At 33.7% G+C, this 24,413-nt stretch overlaps 16 protein-coding genes, 7 non-coding genes and 1 pseudogene across 23 annotated transcripts, besides 1 other annotated feature; 10 read left to right on the top strand and 14 right to left on the bottom strand.

Annotated features, from left to right (window-relative positions):
* Window positions 1-57: 57 nt before the first annotated feature.
* On the bottom strand, window positions 58-942 carry ycf16 (the record flags this gene model as incomplete). Its single annotated transcript, XM_001712922.1, is given in 5 exon segments — window positions 58-180; window positions 200-325; window positions 346-453; window positions 473-856; window positions 877-942. The coding sequence occupies 5 exon segments, from the start codon at window positions 940-942 to the stop codon at window positions 58-60; spliced, it is 807 nt and encodes a 268-aa protein (XP_001712974.1).
* A 6-nt stretch (window positions 943-948) lies between these two features.
* Window positions 949-1,413, bottom strand: snrnpSmD3 (spliceosomal snRNA-associated Sm core protein required for pre-mRNA splicing; the record flags this gene model as incomplete). Its single annotated transcript, XM_001712921.1, is given in 3 exon segments — window positions 949-1,206; window positions 1,227-1,322; window positions 1,342-1,413. 3 exon segments carry the CDS (start codon window positions 1,411-1,413, stop codon window positions 949-951), a joined length of 426 nt encoding a protein of 141 aa, XP_001712973.1.
* A 60-nt stretch (window positions 1,414-1,473) lies between these two features.
* On the top strand, window positions 1,474-1,979 carry mago (the record flags this gene model as incomplete). The annotated part of the gene is given in 4 exon segments (XM_001712920.1): window positions 1,474-1,566; window positions 1,587-1,697; window positions 1,718-1,894; window positions 1,914-1,979. 4 exon segments carry the CDS (start codon window positions 1,474-1,476, stop codon window positions 1,977-1,979), a joined length of 447 nt encoding a protein of 148 aa, XP_001712972.1.
* A 44-nt stretch (window positions 1,980-2,023) lies between these two features.
* Window positions 2,024-3,159, top strand: BNATCHR362 (hypothetical protein). The annotated part of the gene is given in 7 exon segments (XM_001712919.1): window positions 2,024-2,140; window positions 2,160-2,261; window positions 2,281-2,365; window positions 2,386-2,564; window positions 2,584-2,764; window positions 2,785-2,926; window positions 2,946-3,159. The coding sequence occupies 7 exon segments, from the start codon at window positions 2,024-2,026 to the stop codon at window positions 3,157-3,159; spliced, it is 1,020 nt and encodes a 339-aa protein (XP_001712971.1).
* Window positions 3,160-3,222: 63 nt separating this feature from the next.
* BNATCHR361 (hypothetical protein) lies at window positions 3,223-4,367 on the bottom strand. The annotated part of the gene is given in 3 exon segments (XM_001712918.1): window positions 3,223-3,825; window positions 3,845-4,303; window positions 4,323-4,367. The coding sequence occupies 3 exon segments, from the start codon at window positions 4,365-4,367 to the stop codon at window positions 3,223-3,225; spliced, it is 1,107 nt and encodes a 368-aa protein (XP_001712970.1).
* A 71-nt stretch (window positions 4,368-4,438) lies between these two features.
* On the top strand, window positions 4,439-4,686 carry BNATCHR360 (hypothetical protein). Its single annotated transcript, XM_001712917.1, is given in 3 exon segments — window positions 4,439-4,453; window positions 4,473-4,607; window positions 4,627-4,686. The coding sequence occupies 3 exon segments, from the start codon at window positions 4,439-4,441 to the stop codon at window positions 4,684-4,686; spliced, it is 210 nt and encodes a 69-aa protein (XP_001712969.1).
* Window positions 4,687-4,860: 174 nt separating this feature from the next.
* On the bottom strand, window positions 4,861-5,223 carry BNATCHR359 (hypothetical protein). The annotated part of the gene is given in 3 exon segments (XM_001712916.1): window positions 4,861-4,918; window positions 4,938-5,108; window positions 5,129-5,223. 3 exon segments carry the CDS (start codon window positions 5,221-5,223, stop codon window positions 4,861-4,863), a joined length of 324 nt encoding a protein of 107 aa, XP_001712968.1.
* A 47-nt stretch (window positions 5,224-5,270) lies between these two features.
* On the top strand, window positions 5,271-6,049 carry BNATCHR358 (hypothetical protein). Its single annotated transcript, XM_001712915.1, is given in 4 exon segments — window positions 5,271-5,485; window positions 5,505-5,757; window positions 5,778-5,952; window positions 5,973-6,049. 4 exon segments carry the CDS (start codon window positions 5,271-5,273, stop codon window positions 6,047-6,049), a joined length of 720 nt encoding a protein of 239 aa, XP_001712967.1.
* A 22-nt stretch (window positions 6,050-6,071) lies between these two features.
* On the bottom strand, window positions 6,072-6,141 carry BNATCHR3t51. The gene has a single exon. It is a non-coding gene; the product is annotated as a tRNA-Trp (tRNA).
* A 23-nt stretch (window positions 6,142-6,164) lies between these two features.
* BNATCHR3t50 lies at window positions 6,165-6,236 on the bottom strand. The gene has a single exon. It is a non-coding gene; the product is annotated as a tRNA-Ile (tRNA).
* A 4-nt stretch (window positions 6,237-6,240) lies between these two features.
* On the bottom strand, window positions 6,241-6,309 carry BNATCHR3t49. The gene has a single exon. It is a non-coding gene; the product is annotated as a tRNA-Gln (tRNA).
* Window positions 6,310-6,529: 220 nt separating this feature from the next.
* sfb1 (mRNA splicing factor U2 snRNP subunit) lies at window positions 6,530-9,415 on the top strand (the record flags this gene model as incomplete). Its single annotated transcript, XM_001712914.1, is given in 9 exon segments — window positions 6,530-6,630; window positions 6,649-6,805; window positions 6,825-7,034; window positions 7,054-7,926; window positions 7,946-8,215; window positions 8,235-8,537; window positions 8,558-8,734; window positions 8,754-9,059; window positions 9,080-9,415. 9 exon segments carry the CDS (start codon window positions 6,530-6,532, stop codon window positions 9,413-9,415), a joined length of 2,733 nt encoding a protein of 910 aa, XP_001712966.1.
* A 105-nt stretch (window positions 9,416-9,520) lies between these two features.
* rhel1 (RNA helicase) lies at window positions 9,521-11,004 on the top strand (the record flags this gene model as incomplete). Its single annotated transcript, XM_001712913.1, is given in 5 exon segments — window positions 9,521-9,811; window positions 9,832-10,086; window positions 10,106-10,432; window positions 10,451-10,698; window positions 10,719-11,004. The coding sequence occupies 5 exon segments, from the start codon at window positions 9,521-9,523 to the stop codon at window positions 11,002-11,004; spliced, it is 1,407 nt and encodes a 468-aa protein (XP_001712965.1).
* Window positions 11,005-11,069: 65 nt separating this feature from the next.
* rbp8 (DNA directed RNA polymerase subunit I/II/III) lies at window positions 11,070-11,570 on the bottom strand (the record flags this gene model as incomplete). The annotated part of the gene is given in 4 exon segments (XM_001712912.1): window positions 11,070-11,282; window positions 11,302-11,367; window positions 11,387-11,466; window positions 11,486-11,570. The coding sequence occupies 4 exon segments, from the start codon at window positions 11,568-11,570 to the stop codon at window positions 11,070-11,072; spliced, it is 444 nt and encodes a 147-aa protein (XP_001712964.1).
* Window positions 11,571-11,685: 115 nt separating this feature from the next.
* Window positions 11,686-12,422, bottom strand: clpP-5 (Clp protease; the record flags this gene model as incomplete). The annotated part of the gene is given in 4 exon segments (XM_001712911.1): window positions 11,686-11,964; window positions 11,984-12,100; window positions 12,120-12,254; window positions 12,273-12,422. 4 exon segments carry the CDS (start codon window positions 12,420-12,422, stop codon window positions 11,686-11,688), a joined length of 681 nt encoding a protein of 226 aa, XP_001712963.1.
* A 49-nt stretch (window positions 12,423-12,471) lies between these two features.
* On the bottom strand, window positions 12,472-12,725 carry snRNPG (mRNA splicing factor snRNPG; the record flags this gene model as incomplete). Its single annotated transcript, XM_001712910.1, is given in 3 exon segments — window positions 12,472-12,513; window positions 12,533-12,648; window positions 12,668-12,725. The coding sequence occupies 3 exon segments, from the start codon at window positions 12,723-12,725 to the stop codon at window positions 12,472-12,474; spliced, it is 216 nt and encodes a 71-aa protein (XP_001712962.1).
* Window positions 12,726-12,779: 54 nt separating this feature from the next.
* Window positions 12,780-13,585, top strand: rps4 (ribosomal protein S4; the record flags this gene model as incomplete). The annotated part of the gene is given in 5 exon segments (XM_001712909.1): window positions 12,780-12,860; window positions 12,881-12,957; window positions 12,977-13,283; window positions 13,303-13,487; window positions 13,507-13,585. The coding sequence occupies 5 exon segments, from the start codon at window positions 12,780-12,782 to the stop codon at window positions 13,583-13,585; spliced, it is 729 nt and encodes a 242-aa protein (XP_001712961.1).
* Window positions 13,586-13,616: 31 nt separating this feature from the next.
* Window positions 13,617-15,752, top strand: prp6 (mRNA splicing factor PRP6; the record flags this gene model as incomplete). Its single annotated transcript, XM_001712908.1, is given in 5 exon segments — window positions 13,617-14,045; window positions 14,065-14,985; window positions 15,004-15,198; window positions 15,218-15,484; window positions 15,504-15,752. 5 exon segments carry the CDS (start codon window positions 13,617-13,619, stop codon window positions 15,750-15,752), a joined length of 2,061 nt encoding a protein of 686 aa, XP_001712960.1.
* Window positions 15,753-15,769: 17 nt separating this feature from the next.
* rps13 (ribosomal protein S13) lies at window positions 15,770-16,378 on the top strand (the record flags this gene model as incomplete). Its single annotated transcript, XM_001712907.1, is given in 4 exon segments — window positions 15,770-15,865; window positions 15,885-16,025; window positions 16,045-16,200; window positions 16,220-16,378. The coding sequence occupies 4 exon segments, from the start codon at window positions 15,770-15,772 to the stop codon at window positions 16,376-16,378; spliced, it is 552 nt and encodes a 183-aa protein (XP_001712959.1).
* A 38-nt stretch (window positions 16,379-16,416) lies between these two features.
* Window positions 16,417-16,516, bottom strand: U6. Its single transcript has one exon. It is a non-coding gene; the product is annotated as a U6 snRNA (small nuclear RNA).
* A 52-nt stretch (window positions 16,517-16,568) lies between these two features.
* Window positions 16,569-24,413: part of a repeat region (left arm terminal repeat) that runs on past the window's edge.
* Window positions 16,977-17,194, top strand: dnak (annotated as a pseudogene).
* On the bottom strand, window positions 17,962-21,627 carry BNATCHR3r54. Its single transcript has one exon. It is a non-coding gene; the product is annotated as a large subunit ribosomal RNA (ribosomal RNA).
* Window positions 21,786-21,965, bottom strand: BNATCHR3r53. Its single transcript has one exon. It is a non-coding gene; the product is annotated as a 5.8S ribosomal RNA (ribosomal RNA).
* Window positions 22,073-23,984, bottom strand: BNATCHR3r52. The gene has a single exon. It is a non-coding gene; the product is annotated as a small subunit ribosomal RNA (ribosomal RNA).

Genomic DNA, 24,413 nt, shown 5'->3' with positions numbered 1-24,413 from the left:
CTTAATTTAATAAGTTAAAATTCATTTTTGAATAATTTACAACAGAAAAAGAATATTTTAATTGATAGCATCAAAACCTTCCCTCTCGATTATTTTTGACAACTCCATATCTCCTGATTTTATTATTTTTCCATTTTTTAATATATGAACATAATCTGGTCTAACCAAATCTATTAGTTTCTTTTAATTTTCAAAATACATTATAATGAGTAATAATTATCATTCCAACTCCTCTATTCCTTAAAGTTGAAATAATGTCCACAAGATTTTTTATTGAATCGATATCTAAACCTGAATCAATTTCGTCAAATATGCAAAAGTCCGCCTATACTTTCTTAATTATACTTGAACTGTTATTAATTGGAGCATCTCATTTCTTTTCTTTTCTCCTCCCGAAAATCCCTCATTGACATTTCTTGTCAAAAAAGTATTATCAAGTCCTACGGACTCAATCTATAAAAACATAAATAACTTTGTCACTGATAAAACTATAAAAATCGAGAGGATCGAAAATAGGCTGAGATAGGAATTTTCTACGTGAATTGCTAATCTTTCTCAAAAAATCTAGGTTTTTAACACCCTGAATTTCAACTGGACTTTGAAAACACATAAATATACCGTTCAATGCTCTTAAACTAGCATCAATTTGTGTTATGTCTATATTTTTATAAGTAATAGATCCATCTATTACTTCGTATGATGGATGACCGACGATCGTTTTAGACAGAGTAGATTTACCAGATCCATTTCTTCCCATTAAAACATGTATTTCACCAGGATTCACAGTTAAGTTTAAGTTTTCTACAATCTTTGTATTATTAGACTTTAATATTATTGATAAGTCGCTTATTTTTAACTAAATTAAATTGCAATTACTTTATTTATATTATCTAAAACTTTTTCGCTAGATATAGACTTTGAAAAAGCATTTACTCTTCTCATAATTATTTAGAAATATAGTCTTCTTTTAATTGATTTGTGTATTATCACTTCCATTGTGTTGATTTTATTATCGAGTTTGCTGCTCCAGATCTGCCTACGATTCCTAGACCACTTGGTATATTTTTCTAAAATAATAAATTTAACAGTCATTTTCAATCTAAGCTCATAAAATAAAGGTGAATATTTTAAAATTTCAGGAATAATTATAAATGTAATCTGATTTCCCCTAACAAAATAAAGCATTGATTTGGAACTTTTATTTTCCTAGATTATGAAATTAATACTTTTTCTTTTATGATGACCTTTTTAAGACATAAATTCCAGTTATCCTCACTATTCATTAATTCTCCAATCAATAATTTTCCATCTTTTAATTTAACCTAATTAATAAATTCTAACGGAAATTTGATGCTTTTCGGCTTGATGAATCAATTTTAATGGTATTCCAACATTTTTTGAAGTACTACTCATTAATTTAAGTTTATAACAATTCTTATTATTGGTATCTTAAACTACTACTAAAACTAGCTTATGGAAAGCTTAAATTATTTACGAATTAGCAGCCTTTTCTTAGGATCAGTCTCAAAAGAAATAGAAGAAATAGAGCTTAATTCAGAGGGAGAAGTAAATGTATAACAACTTAGATAAACTATTTTAATTACTCATCTGGAAAGTCTTCAAATTTGAATCTTAAGAAAATAAAAACTTGTTCTTTATTGATGAATATCATCAGCCATATAATAATATATCATGAAGTAAAAAAAAATTAAATAAGATTCTGAGGGAAACAGACAAATCTTGGATAAGAAACGATAAAACTGGTTTTCAAGAACTAGAGATACTATATAGAAATAGACATTTTTCATTCAAGTCTTCAAATCTTATTCCTTTTTATAAGTCTTTCTATAGTAGAGATCCATATGGTCTTCAAAAATTTTCAAAACTCTATATCGTAAATTACTATTAGATAGGAACTAAAATATCTACTAATCTTGCTGTATAAACTACATTTTATTCCCTCTATTTATAAATTATGATGTTTCGTAAATAATAAACTAATTATTACTAATTATTAAACTTAATGGTCAATAAAAATAAGTTATTAACTTTTAGCTTATTATATGCATTAATTTTGTTCACATGTAATATAGTAGCCGAACCAAAAAAATATAATTCAAATAAAATAAATTTAATAAAAGTTGCTTTTTTTGAATTAGATTGGAGAGATAGTAATTTTTAAAAAAAACCTTTCAGTAAAAATAAATGAAATTGATAAATTACTATTCAAAACTAAAATTTCTTTAAAAAATAGCCTAAATGTTTTAGTTTTAACAATAGAAAACTTCTAAGGAAAAACTTTTACTTGCCAAATCTCTCTTCCAGAGAAAAAACTGCTCTAATAATATCAATATTTTATTGTTAAGTATATTGAAATTTTTATAGATGAAAGTTGTTCCAGCTCAACTCATTATTATCATCAATTAATCAATTTTTTTAGTTCTAATAATACTCGAAACTTCCGAGGATTCTTAGTTGATTATGTAATAAATAAATGGTACGATTTCAATATCGTACTGATATTTACACCAAATCTCATAAATCTAGGAAAAACGGACAAACCCGTACTAAATTTCTAAGTAGGCTATCAAATCCGTTTACAATTTTATAAAGTATTTAAACATCAATACCGTGCTCTTATTTCATGATAAAAATTTCCTTTCAGATCGTCGAAATCAATCTTCAGTAATTAAACACATTGATTCATATCTAAAGGAATCACTCAATTTTATCAATACTTATTTAATGGTTAGAGATAATACATGTATAAAAAATGATAATAAGTATCATTGCTTCTATTTAACAAAAATTTAAAATTAATAAAAAACGTTTTTTCGAATCTAATTGATGATTCTATTTCTTTGAAATATTATTGGAGAGACGATATCTATGAAAATAACTATATAGTACTTTTAGATGTGTTACAGTATAATCTTAAAATAAAGGGAATTATTAACAGAAAAAAATCTAGTGCAAAAATATAAGAAAAGTGATCAGCTCTTTCCGTTGTTTAAAAAAAATATAAGAAGAAAAACACTATCTATATTTGCTAATCTGTCTTTCGTTTTTCTATTGGACATTTGCTTTGAAATACTCTCTGGAATGAAGTATGTAAAAAGGAATAAATTAATTTCACAAATCGAAAGAAGGTACTATTAATGATGTATTCTTATTTTATTTAAATTCAATAACTTTTTTAATAATTAAAAAATATAGCTAGTATTAATTTTGCATTACAAATAAAGATATTAGTTTACCACGAAAAAACCTACCATTGATACTTAAAAATGAATTTATCATTGCAGATTTTGAAAAAAAGCAAACTAAGAAATACCGTGACTTGACATGTAAAATATCTCTGGTGAGTTTCTTGACTAATTTTAAAGATCCAAAAGGGATAAAGGTATTAAAAATACAAGTTTTGTCTATGTTTTGATTGAGATTAAAGGCAATTAAAGCATTATATTTTCTAGAATTTCTTACTTTTGTATTGCTTGCTGATATATATTCTCTATAATTTATATTATAAATATTCTCAAGGAATGACAAATAATTCGATTTCATATTAGAATTTTTTAACAAAAACATTGATTTTTTATCTTTCATTTCAAGTCCAGTTTTTTGGTTTACACTAGCAATATTCAATTTTTTAGAACCTTTAAAACAAGATGCAAAATCATGGTCTTTACTACCACAAATATAACATTGTCTACTATTGAATTTTCTTTTTAGTAAATCCAGATTTCTTTTATTCGGGTTTCTAATTTTAATCGTTTTTTGTTTTAGTTCTAACAGTTTTTTTATTAAGTTAGATGCTTTAACTATCTATTAATTAATTTCTTACGTTAATATTGGACTCACCGGCAATAGTAATTTTTAGTAGATTAGTAGAATTTTTTCCATTAGTTATACTATTTGAATCAGAGACAAAACAATTGATTTTAACATCTAAAGGTTCTGCAATTTTACTAAATTCTGGAGCTTTCTTTTTTATTATATTTATTAAAAGACTACTTTCCAGAGCTTCCGGGGTGAAATATAAAATTTTTCTTGAACATTTTTCAATACTATTTTTGAGATATTCTGAACCACTTGTAGAAGGTACTCTTTTTCGTTTGAGCTCATAAGCTTTTTTCATTCTCTGCCAATGAGATTCAAATAAAGCTGGTTCGATTGAATCATTTTCTAGATTAGAAAAAGAATATTTATCATCTAATTCCATATCTACATGGTTGGCGTTTATATTACTCATAAAAATATTATTATATTTTTCTATAAAATCCTTCTCCAACAGCCGTTGATTCTAATAATAAATGTAATACTTGAACCGAGTCTTTTTTGTAAAAGTTCCACTTTGTATGTTGCATTAATAAATAAAACCTTAAAACTAGAATAAATAACTTTTATTTAATAGTCCTCCTTTGCTGATAAAATAGTAATGAGAGTAGTAAAAGTTATATTTTGAATATAAGATAAAATCGTATAAAAATTATCTGATTGATATTTTAAAACACAATCTAATTGAAAAAAGCGAAAAAGATAAAAAATTATTTGTTTATAGTCAATTACAAAAAGATAAAAAGATAAAAAGAACTTTAAGAAAAAAAGTATATAAAAATTAAAGAGTTTAATAAGTTACGAAAGTCTAAAAATTACGTTAAAAAATTATTAAGACTAAATATTTAATTTGATCTCACTAAAAATCAAATCGAGCTTTAGCTGTATTAAAAAGAAACTCTTGCTTATGCACAGTAAAAATTCCATGTAGAAGATCAAAATACCATCTATTTTTTCTTTTTCTCTTCTTTTCAAATTTTGCCACCAAGTAAACACCATAGCGTAATCTTTCTTTAAGATGTTTTATGTAATTTTTTTGATACGTTCGATGCGTTTCGGTCTTTGAGTCATCCTCTTCATTCTAAACGTTTTATTTTAACCCAATCTGAGGAATATGATTTATTAGAAAGTGCATTATATTTATATTTCCTAAAAATAGCATGTAAAACATGAAAATATTACAATTATAGAAAATTTGATCCATTTGAAATAGAGTATGAGAACTTAAAGTTAAATTTTTGATCCATTTTTTATATATAAAGACAAATAATCTAATTATTACAACTTTCACTTTATTTCTTTTTCTGTTTGTGATTTCTGAATAAATTCTTCCATAACATAGTAAGTAACCCATTTAGATGCCGGATAACTTGTCACTGTTAGCATAATTGATAGTTTTTGAGTTTATTTTAAACTTCTAAAATACATAATATATGAAATACTTTTACTTTTTTTTTACTAGAGAAAGCAAAAATTTTCACTTGAATGTAAACTCTATTGCAAGTATTTTGAACATTGATAAATCAAAGATAGGTATTTTAAATTTAATTGAAAAATCAATCGAAAAAGAAAATTTATTTCTGTTAAACATTAAAGACATAATCAATCAAGAAGAAATTGATAAAACTTTATTTAATCACAACAGTAGGTATTATCACATTCATTAGTTATGCGAGTACTATTTTGAATCTAATAAAAAGTAATTTTCCTATATTTTTAAAAATGATTTTTGATAGATTTGAAAATTACGATATTGTAGTCTTCAATCTTCCAATACAAAGTGAATTATTGAATTCTTTACATATTTATAAGATTCTATCTGATCATTTAACCAGTCTAAAAATAAAAATTTTTGTTATAAATATTTTTTTCGTCTCCGAATTTATGAATTTTCATAAGCTTTTGACCATATTATTGCACGTTGATTACTAAATTATTAGAATGCTTTGCAATTATATACTTTAAAAATTAAACCCAAAAATCTAGTTTTCGAGAATGAAGCGAGCAAACTTCATAATGTAGTTTTACTAGAAACAAATCAAGTCAAAAAAATCATTTATTACATTTTAATCAATTCGACAGAAAAACCTATTAATAAAAAAGATATTTTTACAGGTATCGTATAAAAAAAATAGTCTTAAAGATTTTTGATTTTTTAGAGTTTCTTTTTTTTACTCCAACACATTCCAAATGGTTTGATAACGAATTGTAGCACATCACAATAAAATTTATTGGAACAGTAGCTCAACGGTAGAGCGTCTGACTCCAGATCAGAAAGTTGTGAGTTCAAATCTTACCTGTTTCATTTAATTTAAGTTAACCCATTGGCCTTTTAGCTCAGTTGGTTAGAGCATCGTGCTAATAACGCGAGGGTCATTGGTTCGATTCCAATAAGGGCTATCGGCAGCATGGTGTAGTGGTATCACGTTGGACTCTGAATCCGAAATCCCGAGTTCAAATCTCGGTGCTGCTTTTTTAATAAATTACTACTTTATGAATCTACTCTCTTGAATTGTGATATCAACCTCACGGTGAAGATTATTATTAACACATAATTTCTATACTATTCCTATACCACGAAAATGAAAAATTTTATCCAAATGCAATTTTAGACCCCAACATTTTTTAACGAAACTATTGTTCAGGTTTAATGGTAAAGAAAACAGATAGTAATAATAATTGATAAAATAACATGTGCGAAAGCTCTGGATTATCCAAAAAAACATCTTTAATAAATGATATTAATAAACTCAATGAATGGGACTATACACAAGAAAACGAAATATCAGTAAAGTAAAGTGTTATTAACAGTACTTTATTGGATAAATACTTACCTGGAGAATCTGATGGATTTAGGATAATTAGATTGTTAAAAAAAAGTCGCCAGGAGTCTAAAGAAAATTTGATTGTTCAAAGCATATCCAACTCAAAAAACAAAAGCCCATACCAAAATAAGGAATATTTTGAAGTAAATTTAAAAACAACAGCAAAAAAGTAAGCCAAAGTTTCTTGAAATAAAAGAACAAAAACTATTAAAGCTACTTTTGAAGATCAAAAACGGATTGCCGTTACAGAGAAAAACTGCATTTAAGCAAATAAGTGCAAAAGCTCTAGAGTTTGGTCCCAGTGTAATATTCCATCACGTTTTTCCTCTCATGTTACTCCCTAATTTAGATGATCATGAAAGACATCTTTTAGTCAAAGTAATAGTTATAGTACAAGGTTATTGATAGAATATTATTAAAATTAAAAACACTGATGAGGCCATATGTATCTAAAATTTTAATAATAATAGAGCCTTTATTATTAGAAGATGACTATTTTGCCCGGATAGAAGCCAGAGAAATCATAGCAAGTCTATCAAAGGCGGTTGGGCTTGCATCAATGTTATCTGCTTTGAGGCCTGATATTGATAACACAGACGAGTTTGTTAGAATTTCTTGTGCTCGATCTTTAAGCGTGGTTGCAGTTTCCTTAGGTGTGAATAATATAATACCTTTTATCGAGGCCGTTTGCAAAAGCAAAAAATCATGGCAGGCTAGACATACTGGAATTAAAATCGTTCAACATATAGCCAATCTAATGAGACTTGGAGTTTTGCCATATTTAAACAAGTTTGTAGAAATTATAAAACATGGTTTATTAGATGAAAATATCAGAGTAAAAACTCTCACCGCTCTTACCATATCTACTTTAGCAGAAGTTACATATCCTTACGGAGTCAGGTGTTTTAAACCATTAGTTGAAATTCTATGGAAAAGTATTATCCTAGCTCAAGGTAAGGTACTAGCGGCATGCTTAAAAGCTTTGATCAATATATTCCAGGTTCTTGATCTGCAATCTAGTTTTTATTATTCAAGTGAAATAATGAAAATATTAAAAAGAGAAATATTAAACCCAAATATCGAAATTAAAAAAATAATTTTGAGAATAATAATAAATTTTTGTGAAAATTCAAATATAAACCAAAAAAGCTTCAGAGATGATATTTACTCAAGATTTTTTTTAAGCTTTATCAACACAAGAATTTTGAGTGATAGAAAGATGGCTTTAATTATTAAAAAAACAATATTGTACTTAACCAAAAAGGTAGTGCTTTTAGATTTAGATAAATTCAACGATAGTTATTCAAGATTTATTGAATTACTACAAGTCACAAAATAAAAAGATTAAAAGTTTTGCTATAGGGGTTATGTCTGAAATTCTTACTAAAAGCGAAAATACAGTTAACCTTCCTTCCAATACAATTAAGCTAATACTAAAACATTCTTTATTCCTTTTTACCAACAATTTTATTGATGATAATAATCATTTCATAGATTTCTTTGGAATGTTTATGGTTAGATATGATAAAGAGTCTCAAGGATTCTTTGAACAAGTTTGATTTTTGAATTTAGATTCTAGTAACCTTGAAAGAGAAATTAGATAACATTGATCCTGTAATAAGAAAACAAGCTTCTGATTTGATTTCTATTACTTCAAATCTTTTTCAAACCCAACAATATAAAAATTTCACTGATAAAATTTTGATAATTCTATATGAATCAATTAATGACGAAAATCATGAAGTCTTAGCCTCCATTCTTAAGGGTTTATCGAAAATATATAAATCAACTAATTTAAATTTAGTTAACCCATCCCCAAGAGATCTCATTTTTAAGTTAATTCCTGTACTAAAACAAGGAAATAATGCTGTAAAAGTAAAAATCTTATTAACAAGCAAAATTCCATTGAGCTTATCAATATTATAGCACAAAGATCAGGACTTTATATATTCCCTAGAGAATGGATGCGCATTTGTTTTGATATCCTAGAAGTATTCAGAGTAAATAAAAAAAGCGTAAGAAGATCAGCCATTAATACTTTTGGTCTAATTTCGTCAATAATAGGCCCTCAGGTTTAAATAGTTAAGATAGGATCTTATGGTATCTCTAATTAAAAATTTGAAAGTACAGGATAGACATGTAAGAATATGTACAACAATAGCAATGGCTGTTATTGCTGAAAATTGTTCTCCTTTTACAGTTTTTCCGTTTCTAATGAATGAATACCAGGACTGTGATTCTAATACTCAGAACGGTGTTCTCAAGGCAATCGCTTTTATATTTGAATATATCGGAGAACTTGGGGAGGAATACGTTTTAGGAATGACTCCGTTACTAGAAAAGGCTTTAATACACTCTGATTTGGTTCATCGACAAATATGCTGCAATATAATACAAGTATTTATTTAAAAAATTAGCATATTTCAATTGGCTTAGTAGGACTAGATTACAAGAGAATATTGTTACACTTCTTTAATTATTTATGGCCCAATATTTTTGAAACTACTCATCAAATAAACAAAGCTGTATGGAATGCCATCGACGCACTGAGATTAACAATAGGGCCTGAAATAATGATGTTTTACGTTTTTGCAGGTATTTTTCACACCAGTAAAAAAGTGCGAGACATATATTGGCGAATATACAACTTAATCTACTTAGGCTCTCAACATATGATAACACCACTATACCCTTCCTTTCATAAATATATAAAAAAATTTTCTACAATTAAATTATTAAATGATATTATTTAATTTTATCTTTAGCTATTACTCTATTGCAATTAATTTGTAAAATGTTTGCTTTAGAAACTAATATTTATCAGTAAAAGTTTTTTTACAGTAGAAAAATACATTGATATGAGTGTCCATCTGTTTTCAAAAATAAAAAAATATCTAACGATAAAAAAACAGATAAGATATATGCTAGTTTTTTCGCAAGAACTAATATCAACAAAAATTTATCTTAATATTATAAATAATTTTGAACAAATGCCCTTGACTAAATCAACAAAATTAATTTTAAATCAAAACAATTTTGTTCGAATGACTAGTATTCAAAGACTAAGTCTGCCTTATCTTTTAGCTGGAAGTAGTATTTTGATAAACTCCAAGCCTGGTACTGGTAAAACATTATTAATCATGATACCGGTATGAAATCTTTGTTTTAGATATTAGAATCTATATCAAAAGATTTTTTAATATCGATTTATAACTCGTTAACCCTAATATTCTCTCCTACTTTTGAACTATGCTTACAATCTATGCTCGTTTACAAAACACTTGTAAGTGGTTCTAACATTTTTAAACGTAGCATTCTTTTGATAAATGAAGATCTAGAAAAAAAAAATTTATCAAAATATGTTGTTTTTTCTTTATCAAATAAATATAAAAGTATTAAAATTCCTGAAAACATATACATCAAAGTTTTGTATTAAAATAAAGATGTTAGTCTATGACGAATTTGATATTTTTTTAGATCATAATTCTAATCATAAAATCGAGGGTTTTTATGACAAATTTCATAACTGTAAGCAAAATATATTTACTTGCTCAACTTTACTCAAACCAATCAAGACTAAGATATTAAGAATTTCTCAAATTTATTCTAATTTAATCGCAATCAGTTTAAAAACCGAAAATATAGTATCGGTGAATATCTGTAAATATTATGTCACTTACAGTCCTTCAGAGCTGGTATGGTTTATCGTTGTATTAGTTTTGAATATTATTGAAGGGAATATTATAGTCATTATGCAATTTTCATATCAAGTAAATTTGTATTTTTAGGCATTTGTACTAGAACAATGCTTCACTAGGCTACTCCTGGATAAGCCGCTCTTTCGATTGACAAAGAAAATGAATTTTAAGAATAAAATATACAATATTAATTCTTTTATTGCCTCACATAATTCAATTTTAATTTTAGATGATACTTCTTATCATGGTATAGATCTATGGCACGCAAAATGGTTATTGGTTCATTTTAATCTTTTTTCAAAATTTTGTTTTTTAAAACAAATTGGAAGACTTTCACGGTTACAATTGATAAAATTAGCTTAAACAATTATGGCATTTGCATATCTTTTATAAGAAACGAGAATGTCAAAGAGTTTTACGATTTATTTAAAAAAAATAAAATGTTATCTAAGAAATTAAAAATAAAAAAGAAAATAATATCCTACTTTTCTAGTTTTTATAACTTCATGTTGAAATCTATCAAACTACCAAATTGTAACAAATCTTCCGCTTTTAAAAACTTATTCAAAATGTATTATGCTTTTTACAAACGAAAAATAAAAAAATATGATTTTGTTGACTTATTTGATAGTCTACTTATTTAATAATATTTTTTTGATAATTTATTATCTAATAAGTAACAATTTTTAGAACAAAAACTAATAATTGATTAATTTAATCGATTTAATCCTAAACATAAATGACTATTTGGTAGAAAAGATTTTAAGTATTTCTTTTTGACTTTGAGTTTTAAGAGTAGTCCACCAAAAGAGGCATAAATTAAATTAAAAGAAGTTTCTCTTTCTATAGAAGTAATAATGTTAAAGACTTTGCCTATCATAAAATATTCATATTTATCAACAAGGTAACTAAATTGATTATCCTTATAGAAATTTTAATACTTTAATAGTACTATTGAATGATTCATCGCTGATAGTATAAATAGATAAGTTTAATGAATCACCAACCTAAATAATATTCGAGAACGTAAATCGGAAACAGATGAGAGTTTATATCAAACCACAGTTCCATGTTTAAATAATAACTTTGTGCAATAATTCTAGAAACTTTTGATCATAAAAAAACCTTTCTCATAAAGCTTTCCATCAGGGTCTTTACTTAGTATTTTGATAATATCGTTGCATTGATATTGAATAGAAAGTTGCCGCATTTTAATTAGGGACTTCAAAAAAGATTTACTTTTTCACTAAAATATTAAGTCATAATACAAAAATTAATCATAGATTGAAAATATTATAAAACAGAAATATTCAAATAGTTAAAAATCATAAATTTAATACTTTGTCTATTATGCCGTAACTCAATGCCTCTTTGTTTGATATTGAAAAAAAACGATTTTTATCTATAAATAGGTCATTTTTTTTGCGGTCATTGACTGCAGAATAATGAGTTTCTAGAGCTATATGGTTTAGAATTCTACTGAATAAAAAAGAAGCATGAACTAAAAAAACGCATTTTTCTTGTATAGTATTGTACTTGCCATAACTTCTCAAAAGTTTTTTGGAAATTGATATCTTTGCATTAGGAAAGATTGCTCTACTATCCTTTATTTTATATACATACTTTCTTTCCATTCGCTAATATCAATATAATTGAATCCATTATATTTCCAATTCCAACTGTATAAACTTCAGGGTAAATATAATTCATACACTCATTTATATTAATAGAATCTGTTATCTAGTTTTTACATTTATACATTAGATCCATTAGAATTTAGAATTAAACTAATTCCTTGCTCGTTTTTACCGTTAAAGAATAACAAATTTGATATAATTTGGATTGATAAAGAATCATTTAGATATCCATAAATAAAAATACTTTTAGTCTTAGACTATTCATTGTGTTTTACCATTTTTTGTGCTATTTCATTATTAATTTGATATGTATATTTTACATGATTTATCATAGAATTTTTTAAATTGTACATATAATAATTCATTCCGTCGTGAATGTTTAAACAAATTTTACTCTTGAAATAAATTACAGGTTTGTGTATCATTAAAACCAAATAAAAAAAACAATAGTCTTACAAATTATATTAATAAAAGTTATAGTTTAGATACCGAAATTATACTATTTCCTCTAACAATCTATTAATGTAGATCATACTAGAATATCAAAATAATTTGATTCTTTGGAATAACTTGATTTTTCAAGAACAATGTTTAGAAACTGATCAAAACCTCTTAGAGTACCTTTTAAACATAGCTTGTTCTTTAATTGAACTATTGTGAATTATTTTACTTTGAATTTCTTCTTCCATAAATAGTTTTAAATCAGGTATGTTTATTTTAATTGACATTTAAAAACTAAGTTCAGAGAATAATGTTTGTTCTCTATAAAAGTATTTTCTTGTATGGCTAAGGGAATAAAAAAGCATCAAAAAAGAATTTCTAGCAATACAATGATTAAATACAAAAAAAAACTTGGCATTTTCGTAAATATTAATTAAAATAGAACACAAAAATATCTTCTGGACCTCATTCCAAAGTAAAATCGGTTTCTTTATTAAATATAATTAAAAAATTTTTCCAGTAATAATAACAAAAATAGTTTGGCTGATAATAATCAAGAAGCTCAAAAAGTGGTTAAAACAGGTTTCCTATATGTAAACGGAAAGAAATGTTTATCTCATAAATTTCCCATCTCATTGATGGATACCATATCCTTCCCTCTAGCTAATAAACACTATAGAGTTTTATTATCAAAAGCTGGAAAACTTACTGTTTATGAAATAAATCAAAATGAAAAAGATTTAAAGATTTGTAAAGTCATAAAGATAATAAATGCATCGTCTAAAAATAAAATCATAATAACCGACGATTTACGTGAACTAAAAATAAACTATGCGAAAATTAAAGTAATATATTGAATTTCAGGTTGAAGATTCTTTACTAATAAAAACAATCAATGATGAAATAGTCTACGCGTTGAAATTCGAAGTTGGTAGTTTGTGCCTAATTACTAGAGGAAAACACTTAGGAACAATTGCAGTTATAAAGGAGATTAGAAAAACTAAATCTCTCAGAAAAATGATACATTTAGAAAAAATAGACGGTAAAAAGTAAAAATAGATTTACCAGACTAACTAAAAAATGTTCAGACCTATTGGTAATCGGTGAATCAAAAACCTCAATACTATCTTTAAAACATTATATTTAGTATAAACTACTAATTGGAGAATCATTACGTTATGCTCTCTGATCATAAATCCCATACAGATGGACCAATAGGGAAGCATACAAAAAACAAAAGAGTTTATAAAAATAATATAAAATTAAATAATTTTAACAGTTATTCTAGTATGAAAAATTTTTATCTTAAAAAAATAATGTCTAATAAAGATAACGAATTTTACTGGCTTTCTTTAAGTATATTAGAAAGAACTAAGCTTCAATATCAAGCATCTCGTTATTATTTGTTATCTGGTTTAGAAAAATGCCCAAAATCAGAAATATTATGGAAAAATTTTATTTTATCCTCGGATAACGATCATAAATCTCGTATAATTACTATAGCCACGTCTATTTTACCTAAGTCTACCATACTATGGGAATTAGCTATATCTTTACAAAATACATCATTAAAACAAAAAAATATTTTGAAACATGCATTATTGAAAGTTTTAATTATAATAAAAGCTTCCGCAAAATAGTAGCTTTTGGAAAAAGCTTATAGAACTAGAGTCTTTCACTATGACTAAAAAATTACTATACAGAGCAATTGAATGTTGCCCTTTTGATTTTGAGCTCTGGAGAGTATTAATTCAAATAGAAAATTATGAAAATTCTAAAAAACTAATCAATATTGCGAGAACTTTTAACTGGTCCAATTTTGAAATATGGCTTACAGCAGCTCAATTGGAGGAAATTCAAGGAAATTATACAAATATTAATAAAATATTAAAAAGATACTTTTATATTTTAAATGCAAATAAATTTAATTATGATATTTCAGAAATAATCAGGTTTACGCGATCACTAGAATCCAAAAGTGTGTCTTTCAAAATCACATTACGTGTCCTAGTTAACTTACTAATTTCACAGGATCTATCCAGCTCTCAAGTTATAAAAAATTGGATAATTAAGGCGTCAGAATCTATGAGTAAAGGAAATTATAATATATCAGAAGAAATTTTTAGAAATCTATGTTTTTATTTTGAAAAAAACTACTATTTGTGGTTGAAGTATTTGTATTTTTTAAAATTCACGCATCAAACTAAAAAGTTTGTTAGAAATATTGATAAAATATCTACTATTTTTGTTAATCATGATGTAACATTTGTAATCATCAATAAATATAAAAGTTATATCCTAAGAAACTTAAATAAATGCTCAAAGAGATTAGTTCATTTAACTTTTAATACTCGAAAATCAATCAATATATATATCTATTCCTCGAAATTTTTTTATCTCATCAAAGATATAAACAACTATTTTATGAACGAAAAATTTTTCTCTATTTATAAAAATTTTGTAGGATTTTTAAAAATATCTCTTCTTAAATTATATATTTATTCTAACATAAAAATCAAGTCTGAATTATTGCACTTGTTAGAAAAGGTAGATGCTTTTTAATAGACGATTATTAATAATAATACCAAAAAAGAGCATTTATTACTTTACTACAGGTCTTTTTATAACTGTAATAATAAATATCTCATAAAAAATACTAAAATTCTCATGTCATTAAATTTTTCTCATCTCATATATAATTTAGAATTTTTCAACTGTATAATTTTATTTGGATCACACTATTACTTGATAATAGCTTCAGTAAAAAAATTGAAAGTAGTTGAAAAGAAGATATCAAAGTTTAGAGTTTTTATGGCTATATTATTTAGCAATTTTTAAGAATAAATTTAACAAATGCTTTATGCTATCGCATTTGATTACAAAAGCTTTGAAAAAATGTCCAAGTTCTACTTTACTATGGATGGAATTTCTATCTCATAGGAAAAACTTTTTTGAAAAAGTTACATTATTTCTCGCAATGAAATACGCTCGATCTCCAGTGTATATTGTAAAATTAGTAGCAAAGCAGTTTTATAGCTTTAACAATGTATTTTAATAATAATTAGTTCTATAAGTTTAGACTATGGTCAGTAAGAGCATTAAAATTCAACGATAAATCATTTGATATAATCGCAGATACTCTATTATATGAAAGAAAATTAAAAAACTACACTAACGTGAATTTTTTTTATAATTTAACGCAACAATTACAAAAAAAAAGTAATTATATAAGCGATTTCGCTTATATTAATCAATATCTATCCTGCTTTTCAATAAAGTTGTTTTTTAAAGTAATTGTTTCAATAAATAATTAAATTTTTTACTAAAGAAAATGGGTAAAATGTATTCTAAGGGAAAAGGTATATCCTCTACTACCGTGCCTTACAGAAAATATTCTTGCGAATGGAAAGGTTTAACTTCCCAAAACGTAATTCTTAAAGAAATAGCTAATTAAAATTATAGCCAACTTAGCTAAAAATAATAATCTACCTCCCTCTAAAATAGGATTAGTGCTCAGAGATGAGAAACTTGTGGTAGATACGAGAAATATATCTGGCATGAATATTTCAAAAATTCTCAGACTTAAGGTAATAATTATTAAAAAAGGGCCTGGTGCCTCTTGTTCCCGAAGATTTATTTTATTTAATCAAAAAAGCAAATAAAATTAAAGCTCATTTATCAGATTTTAAACATGATCTGGCAAACCGTTATCATCTAAACCTAATCGAAAGTCACATTTACCGTCTATCAAGATATTATAAAGTATTATCTCAAAGAATAGCGAATTTTTCGTTTACCTAAAAATTGGAAATACATTTCGAATAACAATAAAAACAAATTAACCAAAGAAAAGACAATGAAAGATAAAACCATACCAAAAGCGAAAAATAATCAGTCAACAAATATAAAACATTGGGGATATCGAGAAACAAACATATAAATAAGATAAAATGATTATTCAAACAATGATAATAGATTATAAATAAAGGAACCTAATCTCGGATTATGCGTGTCATCCTTGCGCAGGGGCCATGCTAATCTTCTCTGTATCGTTCCAATTTTAAAGATGCGTGAACGCAGATTAAAAATTCAATTAAACAAAACAATAAAGAAAAAAACAATAAAATAAAATAGATATTTGTAACCATGGCTCTTCATACTACAAGACTCTTATGTAAGTCGATAATTACTTTATCATATGTAACATTTAATTAAAAATTATATTATACACCTATATTTCTTGATACATGCACAGATAGCTCGCCCTTATATATACGCCGCTCCCTAGTATCTTACAAAAAAAACCCAAGCATGAAGGTACAAACTAGAGGACAAAACAAATCCTTATCAGATAAATACACAACACCTAAAGTTTCCATCCAGTATCGAAAACGATATGATCCTTTATGAAAATAGACACCGTTTCGCCAGAAAATCAATTATAGGGTAATCCAACGACAAGATGAGGTTGCACTTGACACACCAGGCTTTCCAAAAAGATGCACGAAACAAACCCAAATGACCAAGAAGTTTTCTTTAGCAAGGAAGAGATCGATCAGATCATTGAAGATGCCCAGAAGTATTCAGGTGAGGATAAGGCCGAAAAGGAATTTGTCGAGATTAAAAATAACGCCGAGGCTCTCATTTACGAAGCTCAGAGGAAGCTACAAGAAGACAGCGAACTTGCAAAATCTGAGAAGCTTCACAGATACAGTCTACCATCGATGCCCTGCGATCCGGTCTGAACAGTAAAGACAGTCTGCCATAACCCAACTCATGAGTGAACTACAAACTCTACTTCAATAATAACCATGGCCTTACAGAAGGTCGCTCGCTATTATATTTGACAAGACTTTACTAATTAAAGCCTATAATTAACTTTTTTTTGTTTTAGGATTATTCACTTAATATTTACCTTACTCCCTTTTTCTAACCACCGTATAGAGATGAGTGCATGTACATTCAAAGAGCACCTTCAGACACGGTGGTAAAAAAACCTCAATGTTTCACATGACTCTTACTAGAACATACCTGGACGATCTGTGACCACAGGAGAAGCTATTTCTCTACAAGACGTAGGGGTGCACACCCCTACTCCTACTTTGCGTTTACAGGACTCCTCTGTCTCTCTTATCAACTGAAGTTTGGAGGTGCTTGATATAGAAATAGTCTCCTCCTTTTGGATGTATCTCAAGAAAGCCAAAGACATCTCAAAAAATGCTCCGAATCAAATTCAAGGAATGCAACCCAGGTTGGCTTATTAATCAAGGTAATTGAGATAGTGCATGACATCAATGGGCGACTCTCTACAGATTCATCGAACGTTCAAGAGGACTGTTAAAAGTTGAGATACTCTAGTAGCGACGCAAATTTATGTAAGCGAGGCTGAAATAACATCAAGAGATGCTAACCCAAGAGGATATATGATTAAAAGCCTTAAACGAGATAATGCCTGAAAGTAAGGTAACGAAAAGACTACAACTAAGAATAGTAAGAAGCAGAATTTTTGTATACTTGCATCCTTATTCCGGAGGACCTAGTGAACCGGGGGTAGGCCTGCACGGATCACGCGTTTGCACTCTCTCGCTTCCAGCACCCCGTTCCTCTTTAGCACGGTCGTCTACAGTGGGTCCTTGGCGGAGGTCTTGCCCCAGAATGATCTGAGGCTCGGGCGCGTCAGTTCTGTGCCCTCTAAGGGGTACATAAGGGCTTCTTCCTCCGCTTCGCGCAGAGGCTTGTCTTGGCCGGCCGCGTTCCTCTCGCCTGGCCGTGTCTCTGGCAAGGGTTCTGGCTTGAGAGGCTGTCAGCCATTACCCCACGGATGTAGCCTCGCGCCATCGACGGCTCCATCGAGCGCGTTACCAAGTATCCGATCGAACCGTTCCTCTCGTACTAAGCTCCATTACCATCACACCGGTCCCTCACAACAGTAGGGTAAAACTAACCTGTCTCACGACGGTCTAAACCCAGCTCACGTTCCCTGTCTGTGGGTGAACAATCCAACGCTTTGTGAATCCTGCTTCACAATGATAGGAAGAGCCGACATCGAAGAATCAAAAAGCAACGTCGCTATGAACGCTTGGCTGCCACAAACCAGTTATCCCTGTGGTAACTTTTCTGACACCTCTAGCTTCACACCCAGAAGGCTAAAGGATCGGTAGGCCATGCTTTCGCAGCTCAAGCTCCTACTGAGAGCCCGAATCAAGTCAGCTTCTACCCTTAACTACACCACACGAGAGTTCTGTCCTCGTTGAGCTGACCATAGGACACCCGCGTTGTCTTTTGACGGGTGTACCGCCCCAGCCGAACTCCCCACCTGGGGGTGTCTCTCGTGCGTAAGAAGCCAAGCAAGCGAGGAATCGCGCGGATCCTACACTTACTCGAGTATGCCTGCCGCGCACAAACCACGCCACGGGAGTGGGTCCATGCACGCTTACGATAACAAGATCAGCAGGACGATCTTGGGAGTGGTGGTATTTCAGTGACGCTCGGAAGCTCCCACCTATGCTACACCTCCTAAGTCGCCCAACAACCCCAGGATAGAGTCAAGCTCAACAGGGTCTTCTTTCCCCGCTGTTTCTCCCAAGCCCGTTCCCTTGGCTGTGGTTTCGCTAGAGGGTAGGTAGGGACAGTAGGAATCTCGTTGCTCCATTCATGCACGTCACTAATTAGATGACGAGGCATTTAGCTACCTTAAGAGAGTCATAGTTACTCCCGCCGTTTACCCGTGCTTCGTCGAATCTCTCCGTCTTGACAGTCTGAGCACTGGGCAGGATTCACATTGCGTCAACATCCGCGGGGGACCATCGCAATGCTGTGTTTTTAGTAGACAGTCGGATTCCCTTGGTCCGCGCCAGTTTCAATTGAGTCAACCTCCCCCAGGTATCAGTATCGTTCCTCGGTGACCCCTGACACGACACCCGCCACACAAAGACCGTCCATTAGTATACAGACACACATCCTTGGATCGGGGAGTTGCACCCGCTGTGGGATGTGTATAGATCTCGTATTTTGTGTAGGCCGTCGGGTCTCCGCCACGCGAAACTTCACTGCGCACTTCCGCAGCGATACCCAGGGGGGTAACGATCGAAGCCAATCCTTATCCCGAAGTTACAGATCTAATTTGCCGAATTCCCTTACCTACCTTTCTCTATCGACTAGAGGCTGCTCACCTTGGAGACCTGATGCGGTTATGGGTACGACCTTGGGAGGTGCATCCTTGTCGCTCCCTCGCATTTTCATGGGCCCGCCCTGATGCACCGGACCCCGTGTTTCGAACAGGCTGTGCCGCTTGTGGAGCCCCTTCTCAGTTGACCCTGCTCCAAGCCCCCACAAGCATCAAGAGGAGTAGAGACCTCCTCCCGGGATCAAGGCGAGCGTCTGCGAGCTCGCTTGCGTTGCCGCCTTCGGATCCCTCCAAGGTAAGGGAATATTAACCCTTTTCCCTTTCGATGAGGATGCTACGGCGCTACCCTAATCCTTAGGATCGACTCACCCGCGGCCAAACGCTGTTCCCGCGGAACCCTTCTCCACTTCAGTCTTCAAAGTTCTCATTTGAATATTCGCTACTCCCACCAAGATCTGCACTAGGCGCCGCTCCACCGAGGCTTACGCCATGGCTTCGAAGCAACACCCACGCCCTCCTACCCGTGAGAGCAACGTTCGCGCTCACGGTCGAGTCTAAGTCACACGCTTGAGCGTCATCCATTTTCGGGGCCTACTGGTTCGGCAGGTGAGTTGTAACACACTCCTTAGCGGATTTCGACTTCTATGACCACCGCGCCGCTGTCAGTATCAGCTGACACCTTCCTGGGATCTAGGTGAGCGTGTAGTTGGACACTTTAACTCGACACTCGGTTCATCCCGCATCGCCAGCTCTGCTTACCAAAACTGGCCCACTTGAGACTCTCGGTCGCGCTTACCCCTTCATCCAAGCAAGGAGGCGCCGTGCCAATTCAGAGTTTGAGAACGAGTCGAACATCTATCCACGCCCGTCACTCGTAATCAGTCGCTTTACTTGACACACCCGATCGAGTCTCAGCTATCCTGTGAGAAACTTCGGAGGGAACCAGCTACTAGGTGGTTCGATTGGTCTTTCGCCACTAGGCCCAGGTCAGAGAAGCGATTTGCACGTCAGCACTCCTTCGGGCCTCCACCAAGCGTTAGCCAGGCTTCGCCCTGCCCAGGCCTAGATCACCACCTTTCGGGTCCTGGGAGGCCTGCTCCACCGGATCGCTCAGACGCGAAGCTCTCAAACGCATGACTGCGCACTTCCGCAGCGAGCCCGGTATGGCTATACCGGGATGCATCAGCGGTAATAAGGCTCCGCGTATAGGGCGACCGGTCAAGGTTGGACACATGGACCGTGCCTCAGTTCGGCATGGTCCATGTGTCCAACCCCTGGTCAGGTTTCTTACGCCCGTGTGGCTCGCCGCACACTGACTCGCAGACCTGCCAGACTCCTTGGTCCGTGTTTCAAGACGGGTCATCGGAGGATGTTGGATCGATCCTCGTGATCAGGTCATGCAGGACATGCCTGACTCTGTCTCTATCTACACAGCCCCTCATCGTGTCACGAGATTCGTTTCAGATCCGTGTCGGACCTGTCTCGTGCGATGCGCGGCTGGGATCGATCAAAGGAACTGGCTTATAACCATCCCCACATCGCACCCCCAGATGCTTCCACCCTAATGATTTCAGGTTCTCATTTCACTCCCCTTCCGGGGTGCTCTTTCATCTTTCCCTCGCGGTACTTGTTCGCTATCGGTCTCCCGGTTGTATTTAGCCTTGGATGGGGTCTACCACCCGCTTCAGGCTGCACTCTCAAGCAACCCGACTCTCAGGAATTGGTGGATCATCCGGGCCCTGGTAAAGGGTATTGGACCCAACCCGCGCGTGACTTACGAGACTCTCACTCTCTCTGGTGGGACATTCCAGTTCCTCTTCAGACACGTGCGGGTATAGGGTTTCCCTTTAGCTAGGAATACACCCATCGGATTCACCACTCCGTTTTCCTTTTACCCTACAATGCACTAGAACCTGGCCTCCCTTGGCTCAGGTTCAATGCGCTTCGTGGTTGGGCTACTCCCGGTTCGCTCGCCGTTACTAAGGGAATCCTGGTTAGTTTCTTTTCCTCCGCTTAATGATATGCTTAAGTTCAGCGGGTTCTCCTGCTCGTGGGTAGGACCTCATGCGCTCGTGGGTCGTTCAGCGACCCACAGGAAACTAGCCTCTCCCCACCGCTAGGGTAGGGTCCGGTATTTGATCCGTCCTCAAGGAGATTTGGACTCACTTTCGGATATCGGACACGGCGCTGCAGCACACTCGTGCCACAGCGATGGCAGCTCTTGTCACTACTCCAGGGCATGCTCAGCCTGCTACGGCTCCACTGCTGAGCGCCAGATGCGTTCGAAGATTCAATGATTCACGAGTCCGCGGAATCCTGGTCTATGCGCGTATCATCGCATGTCGCTTTCTGCTACGTTCTTCATCGATACGGGAGCCTAGACATCCATCACTAGGGTTTCTTCGTTCACACTTGGTAGGTTCACCTGCCATGCGCCTGACTGTTTCTCTTTCGTCACGTGTTTCAACCTTGACTTACGCTCGCGCGCTGGGCTCGATTTAGAAGCGATGATCCTTCTGCAGGTTCACCTACGGAAACCTTGTTACGACTTCTCCTTCCTTTAGATACTGACGGATCGAGGGAGGTCTACAACGCGAGGGTGTTACCCTGGTCGATCTCTCGCTCTCTCCAGCCGATCCATTGGCAGGAGCGACGGGCGGTGTGTACAAAGGGCAGGGACGTATTCAGCACGAGCTGATGACTCGTGCTTACTAGGCATTCCTCGTTCAAGATCAACAATTGCAATGATCTATCCCTGGCAGGGTGCGGTTTACGAGGCGCGCCAAACCTCTCGGTTCAGCCCTCATCTCATTGCTCGCACCATTGTAGCGCGCGTGCAGCCCAGAACATCTAAGGGCATCACAGACCTGCTATCGCCTCATGCCTCCCTTGGTTTCCCACCAAGCGTCCTCCTAGGATGCTCATTTCGTAATGCTCGGTCCTGGCCCATACCCGGATTGCCTTCACCAAGCTACTCCCTTCGTGGATCTTGGTTGTACCCAAGTCTACACCGGATATTCAACGTACTGAGCTCGCTAGGAGTTGAGGTCTCGCTCGTTACCGGAATTAACCTGACAAGTCAACTCACGAACTAGAAACGGCCATGCACCACCTCCCATAGAATCAAGAAAGAGCTATCAATCTGTCAATCCTCCCTATGTACGGACCTGGTAAGTTTTCCTGCGTTGAGTCAAATTAAGCCGCAAGCTCCACGCCTTGTGGTGCCCTTCCGCCAATTCCTTTAAGTTTCAGCCTTGCGACCGTACTCCCCCCGGAACCCGAAAGCTTGTGATTTCTCATAAGGTGCTGATGGAGCTATCGAGAAGAACGTCCACCAACCCCTAGTCGGTATCGTTTACGGCTAGGACTACACACGGTGCCTAATCGTGTTCGCTCCCCTAGCTTTCGTCCACTGATCAATGAAAACATACTGGACGGATGCTTTCGCTGTTGTTCGTCCTCCATTGGTCACCGAATTTCACCTCTAGCAATGGAATACGACCGCCCCCGACTGCTCCTATTAATCCTTCCTCCGATCCCGAGCGCTAGCGCAATCCGGGTCGGAGTCCTTGCGTTGTTATTCCATGCTATTGTGCCTAGAGTACTCCGTACTTGCTATGAACACCACAATTTCGTCAAGGTAACATGGGGCGATATCTCCGCAGGGCTACACAAGCTACCCCTTGGGGATGGTCACCCCAGTAACTCCTAGCGTCAGACGCGTTACGAGCCTTTAATTCGACTACGGACGTTTTAACCGCAACAACACTAATATATGCTATTGGAGCTGGTATTACCGCGGCTGCTGGCACCAGTCTTGCCCTCCAATCGGTCATCACCCAACGGTTTAGATTGGATGCATTCCCTATACAAGATCACGGATCTATACTAGGGTATGTTTCGTCACTACCTCCCTGCGTCAGGATTGGGTAAGTTGCGCGCCTGCTGCCTTCCTTAGAAGTGGTAGCCGTCTCTCAGGCTCCCTCTCCGGAATCGAACGCCAATTCCCCGTTACCCGTCATTTCTTTGGTAGGCCACTACCCTACCAACGTGCAAGATGATGGGGCAGAAATTTGATTGGAGCATCGTTAGCGTTGTTCAGCTATACTAGTAGCTAAACGGCCATACGATTCGACAGTTATTATGATTCAACACGATCTCTACACTCAGGCTATAACTTAAGGCTGAGTGTCGAGGCTAGCGTTTATAACTAATAAATACGCCCCTCCTAATCTCCTTGACGGATGAGTTGGGGAAATTCGCACGTATTAGCCACAGAGTTACTACGGGTATCCGAGTAGTCCATACCACCAAATAGATTATAACTGGTATAATGAGCCATTCGCAGTTCACCAGTGGTTTACACTTAGACATGCATGGCTTAATCTTGAAGACGAGCATATAACTACTGGCAGGATCCACCAGCTATCAAGTCGCATCTCCGCAAAGCGGAAACTATTCGAGAGGCGCCGTACCGGCGCCTCTCTGGTACATCATCCGATGATGCAACCCGTAGAAAAAGATAATTCTACAGGATCAATATTCAAGCATGATCCATGCTCCCTCTCGAACCAAAGCCCGCATCGCGAAAACTCTCTTAGACCTCTTTGTAAACGCTGCCTCTGAGACTCGAAACGTGACCTAGTTAGAGAGTAGGAAACCATTGTTTTGATTTGTTTAGTTGGGGTTTCTCCTGGGAACGCATACCACTGGACGACAAGCTCGCCAAACCGAAACTCTTCTCAGCGGGAAATAGCTCACGTATATAACAAAAAGCTTGAGTGTGGGCTAACCGTTCTTAGATGGTGACAACCCTCAAGTTGTTGATGTGGGGCTTCCACAACGTAAG

Source organism: Bigelowiella natans, assembly GCF_000002455.1.
Source record: "Bigelowiella natans nucleomorph chromosome 3, complete sequence".
Taxonomy (NCBI): domain Eukaryota; phylum Cercozoa; class Chlorarachniophyceae; genus Bigelowiella; species Bigelowiella natans.
This window is presented reverse-complemented; position numbering and strand designations above follow the sequence as displayed.